This window comes from Lepeophtheirus salmonis, chromosome 14, assembly GCF_016086655.4.
Source record: "Lepeophtheirus salmonis chromosome 14, UVic_Lsal_1.4, whole genome shotgun sequence".
Lineage (NCBI taxonomy): Eukaryota > Metazoa > Arthropoda > Copepoda > Siphonostomatoida > Caligidae > Lepeophtheirus > Lepeophtheirus salmonis.
In genome coordinates this window covers 14,539,001-14,563,815 of record NC_052144.2, presented here as the reverse complement: position 1 = coordinate 14,563,815, position 24,815 = coordinate 14,539,001, and the positions used below count along the sequence as shown (strand labels likewise).

Genomic DNA, 24,815 nt, shown 5'->3' with positions numbered 1-24,815 from the left:
ATAATTTAGGGTAGATAAATTATTAATAAGGATATCATTTATTTTAACGGACATCAGATGGGCATGCAGCAAAAAATGCATGTTATGTTAGTCTTTGCTCTTTTAGACCAATTACCACAAAATGTTATATAAGACTAAATTTCTTAAAAAGTAAGATTTGTTGTAAGACGAAATGTTTTAGGGGATATTTAGGTAAAAAGACCCATTTTTGAAAAAAAAAAAAGTACAACTTTGGAGCTGTTAAGCTACCTTTAAATATTTTTTAACACCGTTCAAAATTTGTAAATGATGTTTTTAGTCTAAAAAGAAAAATCACCTCAACCCTCACAGTTCAATATTTCTCAAATTAAAAAAAAAAAAATGCTCCACCCTACCTTGTATATATTTACAAGTTTGTTATCTGTATGAGACATATAAGAACAACAAGATGGATCGTTGTAATTTTGGCCATATCGTCCCATAAATAAATAAATACTCTATAATTGATATTCTTTGTTCAACGCCATAAGTAAGGGCGTTTGGGTGTGACTATAAATTCAAATGAAAGTTGTTTAGTCAATCTCATTGTACAATATAAACTTTAACTGTTAATTAATTTTACAATAATAATTTAGTAATGTGTACTTTGCATTGTATAAGTGCAATCAGTTTACACTAGCTGTCGCTGGAAAGATAACATTTCGTTTTTAAAAACTTCTTATACAGTTTTATGACTCAGTATTGTTTGAGTACTCGTCAAAGCTGAACACCAGTAAAGAGAAAAACCGATAGTTTTTCTTTGGTATAAGAAAAAATATATGTCAGGCGGCTGAAAATATAACTAGCATTTATTATCCTCATACTGTAACTATCAATAAAGCAAAGTTTGGACTTTGTTAATCCAGTTTTGTTAAATAAAACAAAAGAAAAAAAATCCATTAAACATAATTGAATTCTTATTACTAGGCCTGTTATTTTATACATCTCTAATATACTGGGTGGGGATGCGTAGCTAGTACACGACTTTGGCGCACAATAACTTTGTTATTCATTCTCGTAGAAAGTTAAAGTTATGCTAGAGGTTGCATGAAATCTTAATTACTATTGCGTAGAAAATAAGTTTGTTTTGATTCCGCCTCCATATTAAGATATTTGAGGATGGAGCAGTTGCTAAAAAAATTGCAGAGGGGAATTTGGCTGTAGAGGAAAACATGAGCATCACAAGAACATTTGGAGTCCACAAAAACACTGTTTGGGGATCATGAAGAGAGTGGAAGAGAGGCGGTAATTTTAAGGATCTCCCACGTACTGGACAGTATTGCACAGTAAGAACACCTTCAAAAATTGCTAAAGTGAAAGCCACAGTTGAATCCAACTCTTCTACAAATTGAGAACATTGGATATCATCTAAAACAATGGGGAACCTTTTGACAGAAGATTTGGTTCTCAAGTCTGTCACAAAGATAACAGTTCAATTGTTAACCTCAGAAACGCGCAAAAAGATGATATAACGGTCTTTGAAGATGTGGAACTTATTCTAAATGAAATATAAAGGCAGTGTTCTTGTCTTTTCCGACGAAAAAACGTTTTTGGTGGACGAAATACCATAATCGAAGGAATGACAGGTATATATCATCTTCAGTTAGCTCTGCATATCCTTCTTATAGATTTGTGAGCTAATTAAATCATCCTGCCGGCCAACTTATACTCAGCTTTGTTGGGAGTTATGGGAAAGGTTTTTCTCCCATATGGTTTAACGGAATTGTCAATGCTGTAAGCTACAAGCAAGTACTTGAGAGTCAAGTTATTACACGTCTCGAAGCAAGCTATGGTCGTGGAGACTTCATATGGATGTTGGATGGAGCCCCTGCCTATAGATCAAATGCCGTTCAGCAGTATTTGTCCAAAAAGCTGGTCTCGGAGGATTTTTGGTCGAAAGAGGTTTGGCCTCTATCTTCACCAAACCTAAACCCCTTGATTTCAGCATTTAGGAAAAAATTGAGGGGGTTGTCGGTGTATAACCTCATCCAATTTGGAGTCTCTAAATGCCGTGGTTAATGCAGTCAGGGCAAATATATCTACCAGCTTTGTTAAAAAGGCATTTGCTGACTTCAGAACAAGACTTTTCATGTGCATTGAAGCAAAAGGCTCATTTTTTGAGAAATAAATTATCTTTAAGGTGTCCTTAATAAACACCAAAAAACATTTTGTTGTACAATTTCATTTGTGGCCTTGGCAGCAGTTTTAATGTTGTTATTTGTACGTCTGGTGTGCACCAGCTACTCGTCTCCACCCGGTATATGATATTTATATTATTATTTTACACACACCGCTGTTTAGTGGTGTTTTTTTTTTAAACTTCCGGGAGATTGCACTACTGGTGCGTATTGAGGTTGTTTTTAGTTAGTAGCATTACTTTGAAGAACACACACCAACTTCTAGATTAGTCTACTTATTTGTATGTAGTATTCTTTTAAATCGAGGAAGTGGTGTGATTTACAAAAAAATGCACGAAAAAGAATTACCTATGTTGATTAAACATTACTCTATGCAAGGGAAAATGCATCAAGAGACTAAAAATAATCTTGATAAACGTTATGGGGACTCTGCACCTTCTATAAAAACAGTTTATAAGTGGTTTTAAAATTTTCGAGTGGGCATATGGGCACAAGTGAATCTATACGTGCTGAACGCACTGTTACGGACTTCATAAAATCATGATAATAACATTAATTCATATTATTTTTTATCATATGTTATGTGAAAACGTCATTATTAAAATTATTTGCATTATCAAAAGAATAAGAGATGATAATTAGTAAAGATAATTGTTATTTTACTAACACCCTCAAGCATTGTACATGTACATTCATATACTCATAAATATATGTATATTAAGTCAACATATATATAGCAACTATATGGTAGTAAATATGTATATAGAAGGATAGAAATCCACCCATATCTCTGTTAGTTTCATTAAATTAATTAATATTTTTTTCATTCGGATGTTATTATTCTTTGATGGACTAATAATGAATAATTACTCTATGTGTGTACAAAGTACATATATAGTGTAATTTTTAATATACATTTTTTTCCTCAAAATGATAGAGGAACATTTTAATAAATAGAAACCTAAAAGGGTTGACGAATGTGAACAATAATATGTTAAAGGTCTCGTTCTTTTTTTAATTTGAAAGAAATAGAAGAATGAAACAGATACCTAACCTGTAACTGTAAGGGTTTTAAAAATATTTAACAATTGTTATAGCAACTACTAATCTCCAAGTTCACTATTTTTTTGTTTTTTTTTAAGATTAATTTTTAGAACACTAGTTAAAATTCTACTTCGGAGCAATAATTATAAAGCTATAATAGTGATTCATTTAATTGTTACTCAATTTCTCCAGTTTATTTATATACGTACGTTCTGTATAATATATAATTTAGATTTTTTCTTCACAAATAAAAATAAAATTATTAATAGATAATTTAATTGTTTTATATTGTTAATTAATTAAACCTTCAATGATATATTATTATATAAAGTCTAAAAATATCTTGAGTGTTAATTTGGGAAAAAGGATATATGTTTTTTCAAATAATAAATAAAACTAATTTTTCCTTTTTTAAGTCGTCCTCTTCTTTAACATGTATTATTTTGAGTTTATTATGTTTGCCAAATTTATTTCTTACTTTTTCAAATTGAAAGCACAATTTAAATCTCAAATATACTATTACTAATGTTTAAATTAAATAATTATTGCATAAAAATGTTTTAAACACTTACAAGTAAATATATAATTCTAAAAATAAATACAAAAATATTTTTTAAAATAAGTCAATCGATAAATATTGTCACAAATATTTACAAAAAAAAGAGCAAATATTTTTAAAATAATAAAATTTAAAAGAAAGTAAAGAAAAAAAGGGTTATACGCATTTATCCGTACCCTAGACCCCGCTGACGGTAAAAATAGATTAAAAATAACTAAAATCCAAATTTGATATTTATCTTAACTATTCGCAGTATCCTTGTTAATTAAATTTTGTGCTAGAGGTTATAAATTGCTTAGAACTTTGTATTAAAAAATGCATTTGTCAATATCACTTCCGCATGCTATGCTACCTAAGAATATCGTACATACATTAAGGGTCAAATGAAACTTTCCATTGTATTATTTTTCGAATAATATACAAATTATTATACCACTATTTGTATAAGTCTTTGTTAGACTTGGAGTAGAATTGAGGATGGTTATCGGTGTAGTTTACTTATATCTTTTCTAGATACAAAGTGGACATTTGTGTTTATTTCCTACATCTCATAGCTTCTTGCAGCTAAACTTATGAAACGTCATCACAGCTAAGTTGCTGTCCTCGAAAACATTTTTGAAATTGTTCAGGAGACCACGATAAATTTTGGCTTCTTTTTTCATGGGCATGTGTAATACAAATATTTTATTTGTACTTTAAATGAAGGTTCTACAAATAAATATAAATGAATAAAACTTATATTTATGTTATTTCCCAATCTTTTCTTAAAAAAAAAAAAAAAAAAAAAAGTGAAGACCCTAATTATTTTGTAGTTATTCAATTCTTCCGAATTGTTGGAGTGTTATTTTTTCAATTAATAGTTGATAATTATTTTCAACTTAGCAACAATTACTTCAAGTTCAACCAATCAACATTCCAAAACAATAATAGGAAAAGAGAAGAAGAGTAAAACCAACAGCTGACTTTATAAAAACCCTAGAATTTGTAGTCGTTTTTAGTGAAACCATTGAAGTAAATGTGGAACTTTCTCTGAAAAGAATGGCCCCTCTATAGCAATACAACGATTTACGTATAAAAGTACGTGTGATCAATATTTGCCCAAATATAGTTGAGTCTATTACAACCAGGGGTTCTTATTTAAATATTAATCTGTAATTAGTTATGCAATCTTTGTAAGTGAATAAAGAAGATGAGCAAAGGGAATAAAAAGTTTCATATGTGAAGAGGTTAAAATGACAGATAATTATAAAGTGACGTCACTGTGGTATCATAAGCAGCAATATCTTACGTGATAAGACAAATTTGATAACAACTATTAGTAAATTAAAGGTAAGAGACGTGTTTAACAACTTGTCTTCTAGCTTTTTTAATTTAAATTACCATATTTTATTTTTTGTAATTTCAAAATAAGGGTTTTGTTTTCGCTCTGAAAAAAACAAAGAGATTTACTTAATAAATAATGGTTATAAAATTTAAGGATTTTTTTTTAATGAAAAAGAAGAGTAATGAAGTTTTAAATCCTATTTATGAACTCTGTCTACTAATATTTATTTAACCAATTAGTTTTTTTATTCAATTACCTTGTTTGTCTTTTAGTCTTATATATAATGTTATTTATCCAAGATGAGTAAATAACTGAAGCAATATATTATTCCTTAACTTTATTTTAACTTCTTAATTGATTTAAAATATTTATAAAAAAAATCGATATTTATATAAGAACATTGTTTTTTTCTGTTTTTTTCTTATATTTTTTCTATTATGTTTAGTGTGGAAATGTAGGCATTTACTGAGAAAAAGATGCAAAATTACATTGTTCCACTGGATTTCTAAGCTACTTATATAACTAACTTTAAGCCTACCTTGCTAACTTAAAAATTTGGAAAGCTCAAAGTAGCGTCTAATAAAAAATTGACAAATATTTTATTATTTTCTGTTTGTTTTGTTTATCTATCTTCAGTGGAAGATGGATGACGCTCAAAGGAAACCCCTTCAAGTTTGATTATTAATCAGATAAAAGGCCTAAATGAGACTGTTAAAAGCATTCTGATGGAGCTAAAGCCTGTAGAAAAGGTCGTGTGAGTATAACTAGTCCAAAAAATTAATAACAATTCCAAATCGAGATTTTTGCCTTGTTCAAAGCGTTTAATAAAGGCTACGGGTAACACCTATTCGAATGCACTCACAAAAATGTGAACAAGTGCACGTAGACGATTTTAAATGCTCTGAGAAAACTAGGGACAAATAGCAAGTGATGCAAATCGTTTGAATTTTGGCCATGCTACACAAAAATCAACATTTGAACCATGACAATCTGCAGAATGTTTTGGAAGAGAGCAGCAGGGCTGCTATGATGTTTCTTTAGATCATCCTACAATCAGCTGTTTCAAGGGAGAAGGAAATAAAAATGACATACGCAAGAACTATTCCAATGTTGATCCTCAATTATAAAGAAAGCCAACTTAAATGTACAATTATAACTCTGCCTCCAATCCTCAAGGTTCCTCTCCATCTTTAAGGATCACAAATAAATGTTTAATTAGATTTTGAATATAATTGAATGTAGTTAGAAAATAAGTTCACTACTCAGGAGTTAAATAACAATGACAAGAGCTGAGGAAAAGAAAACCCATTCTTCATATTTGAGTTCCAAAAAGCAGGGCAGCTAAATGTTACATTTCTAACTTTTTAATTTTCATTTTCGTGATGTCATACACTCATTTTACAATATCAACAACCTATATTTTTTTTATGGAGTACGCAGTAACAACTTTCTTTTTCCAAAAGGCATTTAATATTAAGTTTTATAAATCATGAAAGTTAAATCCATAAAGAAAGATACGTTTAAAGTTTTTTCCCACACTTTTGAGAACCATATAAAATAGGTGACGTGTCACATTCTTCGTACACTAAATTTACCAACCTTTAGAATTTTGATACCCAGTGATTTTTTGTTTCTCCTCAAATTACTTTTCATTGAGAGGTTTTTAAGGGACATTTTTTTTTTACAAAAACTATGCAAAATTTTAATTTGGCAAAACTACTGTTACGTTGGTCCTGAACCGAATAATTAAAAAAGGAGAAACACCTTCATTGACGTCACGGGGATCAATTTAACATTTTTAAGGGTTCCACTTGTCGGTCCTTAAAGAAGGTTAAATTGCTCCTCGTGACGTTAACGAGGATATTAATAATAAATTTATTTAAGATAAACTTTACCTTGGCTACCCAAAAGATAATGCAAGGCCTCCTAATGGAATTCATCCTGAAAATTTGAAAATGCTTTGGAGGAGCTTAGCTGTCATGACATTTGATTAGATTAGCAACGAACAGCTATGAAATGAAGGAAATAATCACAAATTTCCACTCCGTATATAGTAAAGATATAAGTAGAAGTAACTACGATCCACTCCCCATATATAGTGCGACTTTAACAAGGACTTTCACTAATAACCCTGCAACCAATCCTCAAAATTTTTCTTACCAACATAAAAATTTGTATTTTGAACCATTTTTACGATACTTCAGAAAGAAGTAACTTTAAAAAAAAATGAATTTTTTAAAAATTTGTTACCTCTTATAATTGTTCAATTTTCCTCAAACCTCAAGCCAATTGTATTTATTTATAAAAAACAACAACAGATAAACTTAGATATTTCAACAAAAATAACAAACATACATAAAATGCAGCGGCCAGCCTGAAACTAATATTGTTTTTCCTCTCTCCTCTAATACAGTGCAGAGATAATAAATCAAATTTACTCATACATTCCACAGGTACAAATAAAAGACTTGGGAGGTAAACAGACTAACCTTCATAAATATATACATTAGAGGGTATAATTGAAATCAAACAAAGAATTATCACGGGTTTATGCATCCCAAAAGTGTCTGCTTGTCAATAAAAATCCTTGCATATATATATTTTTTTTTGATATCCATATCCGACCCCCGCCCCTTAGTGTCTAGATAGTACTTCATGGGTGGATTTAGAATAAACAAAGAATTTTTATTCCAAACTTTATTAGCAACATAAGGACTACGTCACCTGTCCTCAAGTATAAGGACCACCAACTCATTTTTTCATAGCTCTAGACTCTATTTAAAATAAACAAATAAGGATGGAACTACTACGTTGTGGATAAAACTCAGCGGAAAAACTAGTAACCAAACTGTTGGACAGATTAGGTCTCTCGATATCTGACAACGATGCAAAAACACTTTTTAAAAGCCCTTTTATTTCCTTGAAGCAAAAATGAAACAGAATGGCTACCTCATCAGTGAGACAAAAAAATGTCCGTAAACATGTTCTACGAACATGTGAGATAAAAATAAAAGACAATCTACAGGAGAAGACCTTAAAAAATGACTTCGTAGTGGCCACGAATCAGAATCTTCCTAGGGCTTTTAAAGTAAAGGCATCATCAGCCAAGTGCAGGAGTTAAATTATTCTTTTAGATGTACCAGGAAATCCATTCCATCCAATTTGGAAAGTGTCATCGATAAAGATCCGTCAGATTTCTCCAACAATGGTCGTTAATTCGGACTTTTAAACATTTGTATAAAAAATAAAACAAAAACTATCATTTTAAGTGTTGTTGTGTCATGTGTTTCATATTATCCTTTTTATCCCTTTTCAAATATGTGTCAGGATTGTACTTTATTAAGTTTGTTTTTATGTCAGGATTATAAATAAAGGTATGCCTCTTCGGCTTTTTTTCAAAAAGAAAAAAAAAGTACTTATACTTAAATATACTTAGAAGTATATCTTTCTTTATTTAACGTAAACGAGGGTCTATGATGGATCTTTCAATTTATTAATAAATTCAATATTGATTAAATGATTGATATTGACAGTTTTTGGTAAGTACAAAAAGTATTAAGCTACTCTGCCACTTCCTCTAAATTTATACCTATTTATCTTTCTAAAAATGTTTGAATTCGCCATATGTTAGCTTTCTATAACTATAAAGATATAAAACTGCTTTTAATTCCATTCAACTATCCGTTATTTATCCACCAAAAACCCTTAAATGTCATTGTAACGTCGAGTGTGTTTCGCATTTCGGCTCCACTTTTTATGTTAATTCTTAAGTTAATAGATACAAAACATATACAATTTTTGTGGAGGGTATTCCATTAGTTTTAGAGTTATTGAACAATTTTTGAATTAATTATGGAGGTTTTAAAATTTTTTTATTATGCAGCCTCATTATTATTCTACGCCAATAATAAATATAAAAAGTGAGGTGAAATGTAAATGTTCAAGAATGCATGTCATGTTAGATCATAGGTAATGTATTTATTTATAAATAATATATCTTACATGACTTAATGTTATTTTCTCCAACTACTATTTTGTATTATACCTGGGCAATCAAATAGTAAAAGTAGTAACAAGGTTTCCGTGGTTTTATTCTAGAGGTAAGATTCTAAAGATTTTTTTATAGATACAGTCAGCTTCTGTTATGCGTTGAAGTATTGATGAAAGTTTGTTGATTGTCAAAGTTATTATTAAAAATATGGACGAAAAATAATTTTATGTCTTAATTAATCATTAATTTATGAAAGGCGAAACATCTCAAGAGATTAAAAAGAAGCTTCATAAATAAGGGGACTCTGGACCTTCTATTATAAGAGTTCATAAGTTTTTCAAAAATTTCAGCGTGATCATATGTGCACAAGTGACGCCGAACGTTCTTGACACCTTGTTGAGGTTACTACTCCAGAAATAATTTAAAAAATCCATAATATGGTGATGGATGACAAAAGAGTGAAGGTGCGTGCGATGGTTAGTGCTGTGGATAACTCGAATTGGGCGCCTATTTCCATTAATTTTTTTTTACAGCAACTGCTCAAGTGTGAGCTGGTGTATTCTCTCGATGAAAAATAACTTTCTGTGGGCCAATCTTGGGGGTTTTTCTTACAGCTCGGTTTTCAAACGGTACAATAACGATTAATAATAGGCACCCGTAATAGTTTTGAACTTTTCTGGATAGTCGATGAGGATTAGTCCATGCAAATCCAAAAGACAGTGGCCATAATATTTCCGGTCGATTCAAACGAATGACAGACAGAAAGAGATTGACTAATCTGGCTGATGTTGGTGTGCGTTCTTCCAAGAGATGCCACTAACTAAGCATAACCTTCATACACGCCATTAGTCCCATCTCTCGGACTTTTCCTACAATCTTCGTATATATTACCAAAAAATTATTTGGCATAATATATTATAAAATTTAACTAATTGTAATTAAGCATCTGTTTTTGTTATTGGTACTTTTGTTGAAAATCAGTTAATTACTTCGATTTTTTTTACAAAAAATGATTTTTCAATTAATTTTCATTATTTTAAACTTACAAAATTCCTTGAACACAAATAACTCCACGGATGTTCATGATAACGAGCAAAAATTTATGCCACTAGATCAGGTCATCCAATAATTTTAAATTGATGAAATTTGTCCTAATTAAGTTATTGAACCGGATTTATTTCAGGATAAACCAACATTTTAAAGATCTTTTCAGAATTTCTAATTAATAATTACCTAATCAACTTATTAGGACAATTATCAAATAAAATATGTTTTGAAACAAATTTTGATTCTTTTTGTCATCAAAATACTGTCCCTCTAAAATCTCTCAATGAAAAGTTATTGAAATAACTAGATGTTAAATTAATCAATATATCTATTGAGCTGGCGACCAAAAAAATTCTTACATTATCGATATTAGATTGAGGCTATTGCCCCGTCTTTATCCAAAAAAGTGTAAACCTTGTACTGTGAATGAATCTAATGAACAAGTTTGTGTAATTTGATTAAAATATATTAATATATACCTTCATCAAAAAGACGATGAAATTTTTTGAAAAAGGGCAAACAACTATAAAAATCACATTCAGAAGTTTTTCAATGGGACTAAGAAATTTATCCTTGATAAGTAATTAACGTGATGAGCCATGGAGGACATTAGTCTCTAGAACGCTACACACCTGTGCTTTAGCTACACACACTCGTTACTAAACTTAATCTAAAACCACATTCATTATTATGGAGAACTTTTGGCAATGGGCGGACGTGTGAGAGGGGACGCCGTCCTGAATCAACAATTAGTTACTCTCCGGGCTGTTGGTCTTCAGTCGTGGGGTGATGATATACCTAAGCACCTCATATAGGCCTTCTGACCGATTTTTGTTCAGCCCTGAAAAAGAAAGGAGGCATCTTCTTTCAATAAGAAGCTATTACGGCTAAGGCGATTGTTTGTGCCAGATTTTTGGTGTTATAAATTCATTGGACATCATCTTTTTTTCTGCAAGGAAGCTGTCATTCCAGCTATTGTTGAATTGATCAACTCTTAAAAATCTTGTCCGAGAAAATTTTCATAATTGTCCCATTTGCCTTGATCCATCTTAGGATTTTCTTGCACCTCTCTAGCCTCCTGGCTTTCATGCCCTCTGCCAGAAGGTGGTGTGAAGTTTTTATGAAAGAAACTAATGCCAATTTGTGCTTTATAGCCCTCCTTTTGGTCCTAGGAGCCACAGAGAAGTCGTTGGTGAGGCGATTCATCGACTTAGTCAGATCCTACTTTAAATTATTCTCCAAACATAATAAGAACTTTGTATCCCTCTTTTCATTATACCCTCCACTTCTTGACATTCTGGAGAGAATGTCTTCTTCATTTTTTTCCCTCATCTTGGCCAAATTAAAAAACAGACTGACTCCTGGTATACTTAAAAATGTCCGTAATCTTCATCACATCAAATCAAGCCTCTTGGAGATCTGAGATGAGTTGCCTTTTTGCTTGTTGCTCGCTCATTATGATGAAATGACCGAATTATTAGTATAGGTTATTTATGTAAAATGGACAGTGGAAACAGAATATCAAAAAATAATATCTAAACCTTTTCATAGTAATGAGAAAATAAACATTAATTTATAGTCCACATTTGGCGGCCGAACCCTGTTTGTATATCAAATAATAATTAGATTTTATATGAATCGTGTTGGCGACTATACATGAAAAACGCCGATATGCACTTTCGTTTTAAACTATTTGCCTCCGGAAATTTGTCCTTCGACAACTTTGATTAAGAGCCCTTTTTCTTCAAGTGTATTTCGTCTTAATTTATAAATAAATGAGATTCAGATGTCTTTTTTGTTTACATTTAGTTAAAATGGATGTTCCCTTTGAACAATGTAGTATTTATAGCTTTAAATTTTAAGCATTTTTTTTGGTTGCCAGTTTTGCTGTTGTTTTAATCGCTAACCTGAAAAGTGTATATTATTTTCTTGAGTTTTTTATCCCTATTTTTTTATTTTTGGAGGAGGGAACATTTAAACATGCATTGTAACCACGAGTGGTTCTTTTTATTGTATTTAATACAAGGAGAGTGACACTAAGGAATTGTTGTGGATTGCAATTTGGACTCAAATCGATAACGGAGTAATTGTGTATGCCCTTTCTGGAGATAGATTTTCTTTTCTTTTTCCTTTTGCTACTGGTAGATTATTTAAATAAACGTTATGACTGGAAACATTATTCAAATTGTCAAGATTGCAATGTTTATTTTCGTTCTTTTTGTTTTGTTTTCTTTTTACATAAAGGAAATGTTTAAGATTTGCAATCCTTGAAATATTGTTTCCAATCTCCCAAATATCACTAATAATAATAATACCTATAGTGACAACTTGATGAAAGGAAGACTTTATAAAAATGGACGTTATGTGTGTAAGTAAAGGGAAAAAAGGCGCAATAATTCATTTGACAAAGGATTAAAATGTTGACATAGATCGTTATCATCTTTCTTCCTTCTTTACAAGAGTTTTTTATTATTATTTTGTTGTTGTTTTTGTTATTCCTGTTTTATGTTTTATCTTTTCTTCTTTTTTTGGAAAGCATTAAGGAACGCACGCCTCAGTGATTTTACAAATCCCACTATGTATCTACTGCTACTATTCATAGTAGACGCTCCTACACACAATACTGATGTTGTGGATTAATAAGAAAAAAGAAAGGAAAATGTAGCGTGTAAATAATATATATATACAAAAATGATGGTTAGGATGCATCAAACGCCCCATGATTTAAAATTTTGTGTATTGATTTTCTTACCTATTCTCTCTATGTAATGTAGAAAAATAAACATGCATGCAGAAAATGAAGGAAATTCGAAGGTGCCACCAAGCAAATATACATATAGTTAAACTCAGTGGTGTATCAATCCTTCCTTATACAGTTCAGTCCAGTCGTAGGGTCGGTCCTATCAGCCATTGGGACCGGTCCGTTAAACTATCATTAATAGAAATGATTTAAAAAAAGAAAAAATAAAGTTGATGGACGTCATCAAGGACCGAACGTTATAAGTTTTATGGAATGATATGCAGGACTGAACTGGACCGTATTGAGACTGAACTGGACTGATGTCTTTCGACTTAAATTAGGTCCAACATAACTTTACATGTCTTAAGGGTCCAGAGAAACTGCAAAAATCACTACTTAGTGAATGTGACCTCTTAAACCACGTCTGATATTTCTTAATAATTCAAAAGTTGAAAATAGTGGATCAATTAATACGATAAATGATCCAATTTAGTTGATTCTAAGATAAAGGGAAAGGGATACTATTTCTAGTCGTTTATTTATATTTAATTTATTAACTCGTCTCGAGAGGGGGTATACAAATCTTCAAGAGAACAGTCTCTTTTTGTTTTTTTATTCAAATATCTATTTAAGCTTTGAAAGTAACTATTAAAGTAGATCAAATTTGAGCCTATGTAGTAGCTATGAAATAATTTATGTATCGGGGATTGTTGGGACTTGCTTAATAGATTTTTGATATTATGCAATTCCTGCAGGTCAACAGGATATATCTACTTAAATCAGGTGACAAGCAGATTCCTATATGAACCTAGGTAGTATCAATGTAGTAATTTGTGTGACTTGTTGTCCAGTGATTGCAAGGACACGATTAGTACCAATTTTGTTGTTTGACATTCTTGCATGGGATGTGGATATTGCCACTTGGTACGATCCCATACTTCAATCAGGCGACTGTTACAATATGGTTTATCTTCTAACCTATGATGTAGCTATGTAATTATTGCTCTGACTGATGTCTTGGTATTTCAGGGACACGCTTAATAATTTATTTAGATATAAAACTCCTGCATGGGAGATGAATATAGACGTTTAGTACGGTAAAAAGCTGAAATCAGATGACCGTTACATGCAGGTTAATCTATGAACCTATATAGTAGCTATGTAATAATTGGTCTGACCTCTGTTTGCAAATTGGAGGTACACACTTAATACATTTTAAGTTATAAAATTGCAGAGTGGGAGATGGATATGGCCGCTTAGTGCGGTGAAACGTTTACACCAGGTGACCTTATTTGACGGACTGCACTCACTCCAAAACATAAAAATTTTCATTGGCTTATTTTTTCCTAGAATTTAGTCATGTTCAATATGTTTATATTTGTGTTATTAACATCTAGATCTTTAGTATGATCCAAAACATGAATAGGTTCGAGGAAAAAAAAGAGATTTAAGGGTATCTATATTATGGTTCAATTCACATACAGAAGGGCTTGTTGGCCAATCATGATCCCTTTTGATTTCGTTACATATATTTCTAGCACCAAATGTCACATTTGAAAGAATAAGTACGAACATTCAAAACATTAGAATGTTTGAGCACACTAATGGCGGCTTTCCCATGTCTGTACAGTCTTTACCTATTACAAATGTAGATTACTTATGTCAGATCCTAACTGTACTATCATTATGGCTATATAATGTATTGCATTGATTAAAAAAAGAACACATTATAGATCAATCAAAAATATCTGGACAGCAACAAGGTTTTTTTTTAAATGAATCCTGTTGATATATATTTAGTAGAGACATATGTGCTGAGTTAACACAAAAACAATCTTGAACAAATAAAGAAATACTTAATTTTTTTTCTACATCTTATTATAGACTCGTACCTACAACACAATATTTTCTAGACCTATTTAGGTGAATTATCGGCATTGTATGCAAATTTCTGGGATAAGATAAGATAAAAGAGATCATTTTAAATAGAGCATAAAACATTTCATTTGATTTATGAGACTTATTTTTATTTCAATAGGCCCTTTCATATCAAATCTATGCATTTCTCATTATTTTATTGTGACAATCAATTTTTTGCTACTCTAAACCGGCATAATAAATTTTGGAACAAAATATTTTTTAGTCCATTTCATCAATGTTCACAACTTTATCAATATATATGGATAACTTTAACCATGTTATTCTCATTTTGATTTAAAGGTACTATTATGAAATAAATAAATCCATTTTTTTAAAATCATGTGTCTGTAAAAATCAAACTGTTTTAGCAAGGCTTAATTTCATATGTAATGTGTCTCTCTGGAGAGTATGAAAGATTGGTAGTTAATTCCTTGAGAATGGTTATCATTCTATTCTGACTACTCAATTTATTATTCCTGCACAGAGACTAATTGGAAGGAAGTTGTTTTTTTCAACAGGACAACTACCCAAAACATGAATCCAAGCTTTGCAAAAACTTCTTTGAAAAGAAAGAAGCCTCACACACCTTATCTATTAAGCAATGGCCAGCTACATCTCCTGATTTGAACATTTTGGAGAATGCATGGAATGATATCAAACCTACTAACCTAAAAAACTAAGAGCACAAATGCCAAAAGTATGTAAAGACGTAATAGGGACAAAAAGAGGATATTTTGATGAAACTAAAACTTAAAAATCATTTTTGATTTTTTAGAATTGGCAATGTTCATACCCACATTGAACCTTAAATTTTTTTCAATTTAATAGCATAATTATTGCGTTACCTGATATTAAAATCAAAGATCGTTTGGAAAGTAAGTGAAATTCCTTTTTTTCCAAAAAAATTATTGCCAGTGTACATATATATGTGCAAATTTAATCGAACCTCTTTTGTGTTGAAGGACCACTAATTTAGATGGCGAATGAATAATCAATATATCCACAGAAAATAGTTTTTTTGTAAGGGGAAATATAAAACAAAGTGCTTCAATTTCTTGAAAGGAAAATAATCTTACTGTTTCCAATTTTATTATGTATAGAATATGTCCGGTGTGACAATGATAATGAATTAAGTCAGAAATAATCTATTTTTTACAGTCTACTAAACTTAATGTTCGTTTCAAAACTAAAATTTTAGATTATGAATTCACTGCTATGAAGTTGAATGATAAAAGTGTATTTTATTGGTTCACTCGTTGTTATATATATAAAGCATCATATTTAATAACTACTAAGGCAAATAAAGTGTTAAATTGAAGATATTCATTTTAATAGTGGGGTGGCGGAACAGCCCAAGAGAAGTACCAGCTGTAGTACCCAGCGACTAATTAGGTGTCGGCTAACAGGCAGTTTTGATGAAGATAAGTAATTTGTGTCACTCTCTGTTTTTCATGAGCACACTCACACGAAACTACTCAATACGTATACCCATATGTATGTTTTTTGTCCTCATGAATGAAAGAAAAATAAAAAGTCTGGATAATAAAAATAAAAACTGATGAGTATTTTACACTCACTAACAAAAACAAGCAAACAGGTGTCGTATGCTATATACAAAACGACCGCAAGAGTTAATTCATTTGTACATACAAGCGTTTATACTTCATCCAAATCTTAACAAACATATACTGAAATTGCATATCTATTATGATATATATAATTGAGTAATAAAAATATAGCAAAATATACTGCATGCAAATGCCTGCAGTATTTCATTAACACGACTAAATTGTTATTTCTCAGCTCAAAAATATGTATTCATTTTACATCAGGGAGCTCTATATACTGTGTAGTATTTATTGACAACTTTAAGGTTTTCTGGCTAGATCATGTAGATATATTAAATTATATGTTGATAGTTAAACAAAATAAAAATATTTTCTGAATAAACTGTGGTCGTAGAATAAAGATCATCATTTCTTTTATGTTCAATCTATAACTTCCACTCGAATGATCAAAATTCTTTAGGTTTTTCAAATTAGAATCCTTTATTTCTAATCTAAAAACAGAAATATTTTTTTCCATATGAGAAAATTCGCATAATTCAAAAATGCTTAATAAATAGTTAGAAATTAATAGCTTTTGCAACATTCAAAATCACTGTTTTTCCTGATTTTTTTATTTTTTTAAATGAATTATTAGCACTCTATAACATCTCTGAAATTGGATTTATTATTTGAGATATTGTAACAATTATTACAAATGTTTTAGGCACAAACTTTGTGGGATTGTATATTTTTCTTTATTATTTAACATATTTACTCTTCACAAAAAATAAATTCTGTTAGTTATGCTCTGAAGAAATCTCTTAGATCTACAGTGTGAATATTAGTATATCTTAATCTACTATAAAACATTGAATATTAATAATTCAACACTTGAAAAAGTGTATTGATCTTTTGCTTCAAAAATTTTATTATCTCTAATTTTCATAATCTTTTATTCAATCTCAATCTTTTTTGACAATTCATACATTACTAATATATGTTGGTATATTCAGTTGTGAGACATTGATTGCTTGACTGTGCTATAATTGCATGATCAAATATCAACTATTGCAGGAAAACTATTATGTAACATATAAAAATTTGGAAATGTTGCAGTATTACAATAGGCAAAAAAAAAGTATACATGGGGAACAGCCAACATAAAGTTATATAAATAAAGTTGAAACAGGGTAGGGTTCCAACAGGTATTTTATTAATTCTATTTTTTTTTTCAATCCGGAAAAACAATTGTGCAAAATCAAGGAGAAGGACATGGATTTCTGAACAGAGCAAGCTAAAAGGGTTGGATATAGCGAAGAAGATTCTAAATATTCTCATGGCCAAACAATGTTTTTTTTGCTCTTTTCTTATGAAAATTATTTTACCGTTGATGTGAATGAACAGAACAGAGTCGACATCACAACCAAACATCCAAAAAATGTTTCAGGTTCAGTGAGACATGTAACCAAAACAGGGGAAGCCTGCCCTCCCATTTTTTGGCGAAAAGGAGTGGCTCAACGTAGATGCTTACATTGAACTTCTGGATAAGAAAGTGCTATGTTGGGCTAGAGAAAAGTTTTCGGCAAACTTTGTGTTCACTCAACCAGGAGCTCGATGTCATTGCACCAGGCCTAAATGAGAGACATTTTTCTGGAATTTTGACATTTCAACATGTTGATGCCCTCCTCTTCAAACGTAAACCCCTTGGACGCGTCTGGAGGAAAAGGTAAGTTCTACTCCTTACAGGAGTGTCCAGTCTCTAGCGGCTTTCATCAAAAAGTAATGGAACAAATAAGCTCGAGTCTGACGGCATAGTTAGGGAGTTAGGCCTCGTATTTGAACACTTATTATAGCTAAGGGCTCAAATATTGTATGAAAGTTGTGCCAAGCACTATTTTCAGATAGTTATGTAAAATTAATGTCCTCAGACAACCTTTCGTTTAAATTTTAAATTGGAAAAAAAAAAAAAAGAATATGTCCAGCAAATTGTAGATAAGATCAACACTTTTATAATGTAAATTACTCTGAACTTTGTAGATATTGAATAATAACTGTTTTTGAGAGTAAACAATAGTTTTTTTCAGCATCATCGTTTTTGTTGTTATTGAGTCCGTAAAATGTCAGCAGAGGCTTATTGAGTCAATAACTAAAAGGGTTGCAACACCTGGTTTGAATAAATTGCTTTTTGTTGTAGGGACTTTTAGTCAAACAATTCATACAAGTAATTATGGATCAAACTGATGAGGTATTTTCGATGGACATATTATTTATTTACTTTATTACTCTATTCCGTAGATAATAATAAAATTAATCATATAATGGTAATAATAATGAATGTTTGAGGCGAATAAATGGTTTTTTGATTAATGTTTTAACCATTATTTGAGCTGGTAGATAAAAAAAGTAAGTAGTACAACCATAATAGTAGAAGGCAGAAGGGGAAAAGAAGAAAAAAGTTTTAAAATGATGATTTATGGTCTACAAAATCATTATAATTTATATCCTTCCATCTTTTATTTTCTTATTATATACATATATAGAGTAATTATCATTTTCTTTTGCTAAAGAAGTTTTTAATCACCAGATTCTTTTTGTTTTACTGTGTTTTGTTTTACAGTTGTCTATGTACTAATAATAGATATTTGTAAGGGACAAAGTTTTGTTTCAAATGATTAATTCCCCGTCGATTTATTTGTTATAGTTGTTCTTCATTCTACCTATCCAAGTCATTAATTATAACAAAGGCTCGAAAGCCAAGCTATCCCGTGGCAAGCAAACATCCAGTGGGTCTAGTGCGGGGTGGCCTGTATCTATCCCCTATGCCCACATAATGGTGTACCTTTACCCATTAAAACATTAAATATCACCGTGGATATTTGTTTTTGCCAATGACGCTCAAGATGATGTAGATCAAGGGTTCTTAAACTTTTTTCTGTCAAAGCATAAAATCTACAGGTGCCTCATTGTAAAATATGACTAAAAACGGCACTGAATAACCTAAATACAAATATCCTTTGTATGACCAGTAATGAACCAAGCATAATACGAACTATAATTAATAAATACAACATTTACCTATAAAAACAGTCTTTTCAAAGTGCTTTACAACTACTACACAAGTACCCAACACCAACAAAAGGATAACTCAAATGAAATACTTAAAATGAAACAAGGTAGCTTAATGGACAACGCACAAGGTAGAAATAATTATCTGGAACTCAATGTGCGTAGGTTCGCGCCCTTTCATTCTTAGAGAAGGAAATATTCTTTATGTATATGGACTTCAATGACAATTTCCTAGGTCAGATGGAGTAAGTGTAGTACCTGATGCTCTTTTAAAATCTGAACATTTACTAATTCAATAATTAATGAAGGTTGAGTGATTGAACTTTATTAATATTTCGTTATATGAAAGCATAAATAAGTAGTTACAAAACAAACCAATCTGAGCTCTGTTGCTTTCTTCCAAATTGAGAAAATGAAACACAAACGTGATTGACGAATTTCCATTTGCACACTCCAAAAAATTGGACGTCTTCAAGACCACTGTCTACGCCTTCCACCAGTCCAAAACGTTAGAGAGGAAGAAGGTATTTGTCAAATAGGTAAAACTGGAGGAGTTAAAGAAAGCTTCTCAGGCCAATCTTCTCAAGTCCATGAGGGCTCGTACAAGAGATTTCACTAGACTGTCCAGATAGCTATCAAAATAGTGTCTGGAAAGAACCTTTTCAGGGTGGGAAGGGCACTTTTGACACCAGCAATGAAAGACAGCATCTCCTTCGTGGCAAGACTCTTTTGAATGGATTATGGGGTCTTTCAAACTCTTTTTGACTTTTGCCCTCCACTACCCCTACCACAGCCCTGATGCCGACCCCTTTGACTACACCTTTTGGGTACATGTTGAAGGAAGGCCTGGAGTATCCGTCATCAAAACACCCAGGCCCTCAAAGCCACAGTCAGCCAGCACTGAAAAATTTACATGGCTTCGAATCGGCTGATGGTGTAATTTGTGGCCTCAGTAAAACTTATTACTTACAATAATATTTGTAGAGTTGTTGTTTTTTTTGAAAAATATATATATTCGTATCAAAGGATTCTTGTTGTCCTAAAAATACCTCAAGATCCAAATATTGTAAGATTTTGAAAGAATACAATTTTTTAACTACTCATGGGAGGATAATTTTCAATATATTTAATAAGCATTATATAATAATATTATTATATATTAATATTTTATTACGAATTTTTTTTTTACAAATATTTGAGGAAAATGTTCACATTTCAATGGTTTTTCTTTTTATAATATTATGATTTTTTTCCACTAAAGTAAAATCTTCATACGTTACCAAATATATTATACCAATGAGAACATCAATTTCGACTCGAATTAATGATCTGCAGCTAAAATTATAATCAGGACAAGTGCACTTTTTAACACTACTTTTAACGCCATACTATCATATTTGACAAATTAGTTTTTGATTTCATTATTTGAGAAATTTGACTATTTTTGGCATACAAAAATGTTTGAATGAAATTCAAAATATATAATCAATGGATAATTTCACGAGGAAAATGTGAATTTATACTTATCGTCTTACTATGCTGCAAATGAATTGCCTTGTTGAAAAATAGGTTTATGGTATTAATGTAACATTTGTATATACATTAGACTGTCCCGTTTTCAGGATAACTTTTTTTCCTTCCTAAAGGAAGATATTTCCTGCTGGGAACATTAAAACTGACTTCAGCGTTTTGGATATAGTAAAAATTAGTTAAAAATATGCTTTACATTATTTTTATGTATTAAAACTGTTAATTAAAAAGGTAGTTGTTGGACAAAAAGAAGGGTTATCATTACTTTTGATAAAACAGGATAACTGAAAATCATAGATTACATTTTAGACCCCTTAAATGATTCAAAACAAGGTGTACAATATTATTAACTGACACAGCAAATACTAAAAAATATAAAAATAATAGTTTTTGATTTATATTAATGTTAAAATTGCCTGTATTACCTCTATAATTGCTTGAGAGGCCTCCCCCTTGCAAAATTAAGGTTTTTTTTAGATTGTTGTTCGCCTCAATAAAGGTTTTTGTACATAATAAAACCGTAATCATATTTTTTTTTTTCCTATCATTATTATTTTGACATGAACGAACATATACAAATTAGTGTCAACAAATATTGATTCAATGCAACCACTAATGCAAACATGATATGAATAAATAAAACATATTTTATAGTAATTGTCATGCTCATGAAAGTTATTTTGATTATTAATTAAAATTAATCTGCACCTTCCATCCTTGGCGGACAGTCCTTATTCTTCATAGACACTAGGCTGCGTAAAAGACATGGCCCTCTGGCACAGGGAAATTCTCCTTGAATATTGTTTTCTCAATCTAGAAGCTTGTCCGAAATTGCCCTACAATGCTTCAAATCAATTTCATTTTTCTATTATTCCTCCGATTAATCAGTTGTACTGAGCAAAGCTGCAGTTGTTCTGGAGATAGCACTGGCTTCTTCATAAGTCCCTATAAGAGTTCTAGAAGAGACTCTAAGTTCCACGTAAATGATCGTCAGTGCCCTTAGCTGAGGCCCTAAATTTAGTTTAATTATTTCTGGGTTAGCAATAGGGATCGTCAGCTTGGCCTTTAGTGGGTCAGGAACATTATTTCATTCATCGATGAATAACTTGATTTTTGATTGCAACAATTTATCTATATCCGGAAAAATCTTTCCCAAAAGTATTGCAGTGTCCAGGAAAAAAAAGGAGAAATAGGATTCTGTAGTTCCTGGGATAACTTCTCAAGAATCAAACACTCTCCATTACTTTCACCGCAGGAGCTACTTTCGAGAAAAAGTAAAACGAAAGGAAGGAGGTCTTGATGTTTTCCAGAAGAAACACATTTTAGACTCAATATTCTTTTACGAATTGTATGTAAAAAGAGAGGTCTCGCAACCATTTTTAATGGAATCTGTTAACTTGTTTTTAAGTATAAGTCCCCATTACTATTTCTTTCAGGTTCAGCTCGTCCAATATTTTTTTCACGTTTTCTTTTTAAAAAAAAAAATATTATCGATCTTATTATATATTGAGAGAGTGCTTCCAACCCTATGAAGAAGTGTTTTGGAATGCCAGCTTGATAATAAATTATTGGTTATCATTAAAAAAATGAAATTATCTTTCCCCGGATTATTAGCTATAAATATATTGTTCAACAAAAGTTATACTTTTTTCCTACAGAATTTACCTCAACTATTCAATCTTGGGTTATAGTAAAGAGGTTCAATAGAATTCATGGTCTTTAAAATTTCCCTTATAATTGACTCAGATGACCTGCCCATCTGTTTCTAGTAGTAGTTGCACTTTTTCATGAACTCAAATCACTTAATTTTAAACAGCTTTGATAAAAAAAATATATAATGAAAATTACCAACTGTTTATAATTTTGAGTAATCTACGCTGGCTGAAATTATCCCCTTTTTTAATACATATTTTTTTTCCTTTTTATGACGAGATATCAGGTATGCCCCCCACCCCCAAAAAAAAGTAGAAATCCAAAACGAATTATCTCATGTAAGCTTTGTTAAGGGATATCATTGGCAGTGGACCCTTTCATTGGATGGAAAATATTCCGACACAATTGTCTTTGATTCAGATAAATGCCACAAAAATGGAGCTTGGCAATGGTTATAAATTATTATGTTATCCCTACCTAGATCTGGGCCTCACGAAATCTTTTTCGAATAGCTAAAGTCTTTAAATGTATGTAAATGGTCTCTAAATACATTTTTGTTATATGTTATAAGTGGAAAAAGTATTGAAAAATATCAAAATACTGCTACTTATATAAATACTGCAACCGGTGGGAAAATATTGGATATGTGACGTGCAATTTTTTGGTTATAAATCATTATTTATTTAAAATATTTACCAAAGGTGCTTAAGCATGTAATTTATAAATTTAAATATATATTTGAAAGTGATAAATTAATCAAAATTCTATATATTTTGTAAGAAGATAATGTATCCTTTTAAAAATAACCTTACTGCAATGAATAAAATATGAAGGCTTGTGCATGAATATGACGTTGAAAAATACTTATATTTAAGAAAACTAAATATTTTTACCTTTTGTTGGGATCTGTTGTTTGATAGGCGTGTCTCGTAGATTTTCTGCTGTTTTTACTAACTCATCTAGTTGAGGTTTCTTTTGTTCCAACTCTTTCAAAACATTCTGCAAAAAATAAAAAGTCCAAAAATTAATTTAATATACATTTTTCAAGTAGAAAAAGATGGATAATATCTATAATTATACACAAATAACAACAATAGTCAAACAACATTTGAAGAAAAAAGGTTTAGAAACTGACTGTAATTTTGTTTGCCTTTTTCCATCATATTTATCTATTTGTGTTTTAATATTTTGGTTCAGGTTCCGGTATCAAAATAAGTCTCGTTATTTCCATTCTTTTTCTTCTAAAAATGAACATGAAACTAAAAGTGATGAAATTTGAAAAAGAAGACGAATTGTTAAAATTAATGACAAAATTAACACAGTGTTAGTACAAATGTCCTTACTATAATTATTAGGAGTTTTCTCTGAAGATCCAGGAATTAATTTTTGTTTTTACACCTAGTAGATTTAATTATTGCAATACATTTTCTCGGGTTATGTATTCAGAAAGTATACAGCCCCTGGTTATATCAAAACTAGTTACATCACTTTTTATGGAAAGGTTATGTGTTATATGTCAGATTTGACTACGGAATTCCAAATCCCGTGACCAACCCATTAAAAAATATCAAATCTGAGCAAAATAAAAATGGAGAAAATGAGGGGTGGCTAATACTTTATAACGGGATCCCGTAATTTAAAAATCTGAATCCCGGGATTAGAGAATATCCAATACCAAATTAAAAAAATAATTAGAACTAAAAAATGGATGAGCTTATGTTCTACAAAAATCTGAAGGACACTTTTTGACAACAAAATACTACTAAAGACGAGACAAAATTATAATTCCCACATATCACATTGAGATTTTTGAGTTCAACAAATAATACTAACATACTATGTTTCCTCCCGCGAGCTGTTTAACTTATTTGACTCTTTCCCAATTTATAACATTTTATTACGTATCGAATTTTAAAAGGGTATTTATACATCCTTCTTTAGTTTTAAGACACTTAAGCATTCCATAACTAGAATTAGTTTAATATATCTTCTTCTTTTCTACAATATTAACACCCCACCCCCACACACACTCACACTTTTTTTGGTGGACAAATAGTGTAACATGATGTAAGTATACTTTTGATTATTTGACATGAAGAAGTTACATCAAAAGATCGATTATATTTTAACTTATGTAGGGGCTTAAGTAACTTCTACAAAGAATATATTACGAAAAAAGAATATACACAATATGCATATATGGTCTGTTAACCCAAAATAAAGCTGGGATAGTTTTTC

At 30.7% G+C, this 24,815-nt stretch overlaps 1 protein-coding gene across 5 annotated transcripts in view; it reads right to left on the bottom strand.

Annotated features, from left to right (window-relative positions):
• Positions 1–24,815, bottom strand: part of LOC121129164 (dystrophin) — a 371,133-nt gene that overhangs the window by 183,888 nt on the left and 162,430 nt on the right. For all 5 annotated transcript variants that reach the window (XM_071893614.1, XM_071893615.1, XM_071893616.1 and 2 more), the window contains one exon: positions 23,471–23,576. In XM_071893614.1, coding sequence (XP_071749715.1) covers positions 23,471–23,576 — 106 coding nt within the window. The remainder of the gene's footprint in view (positions 1–23,470; positions 23,577–24,815) is intronic.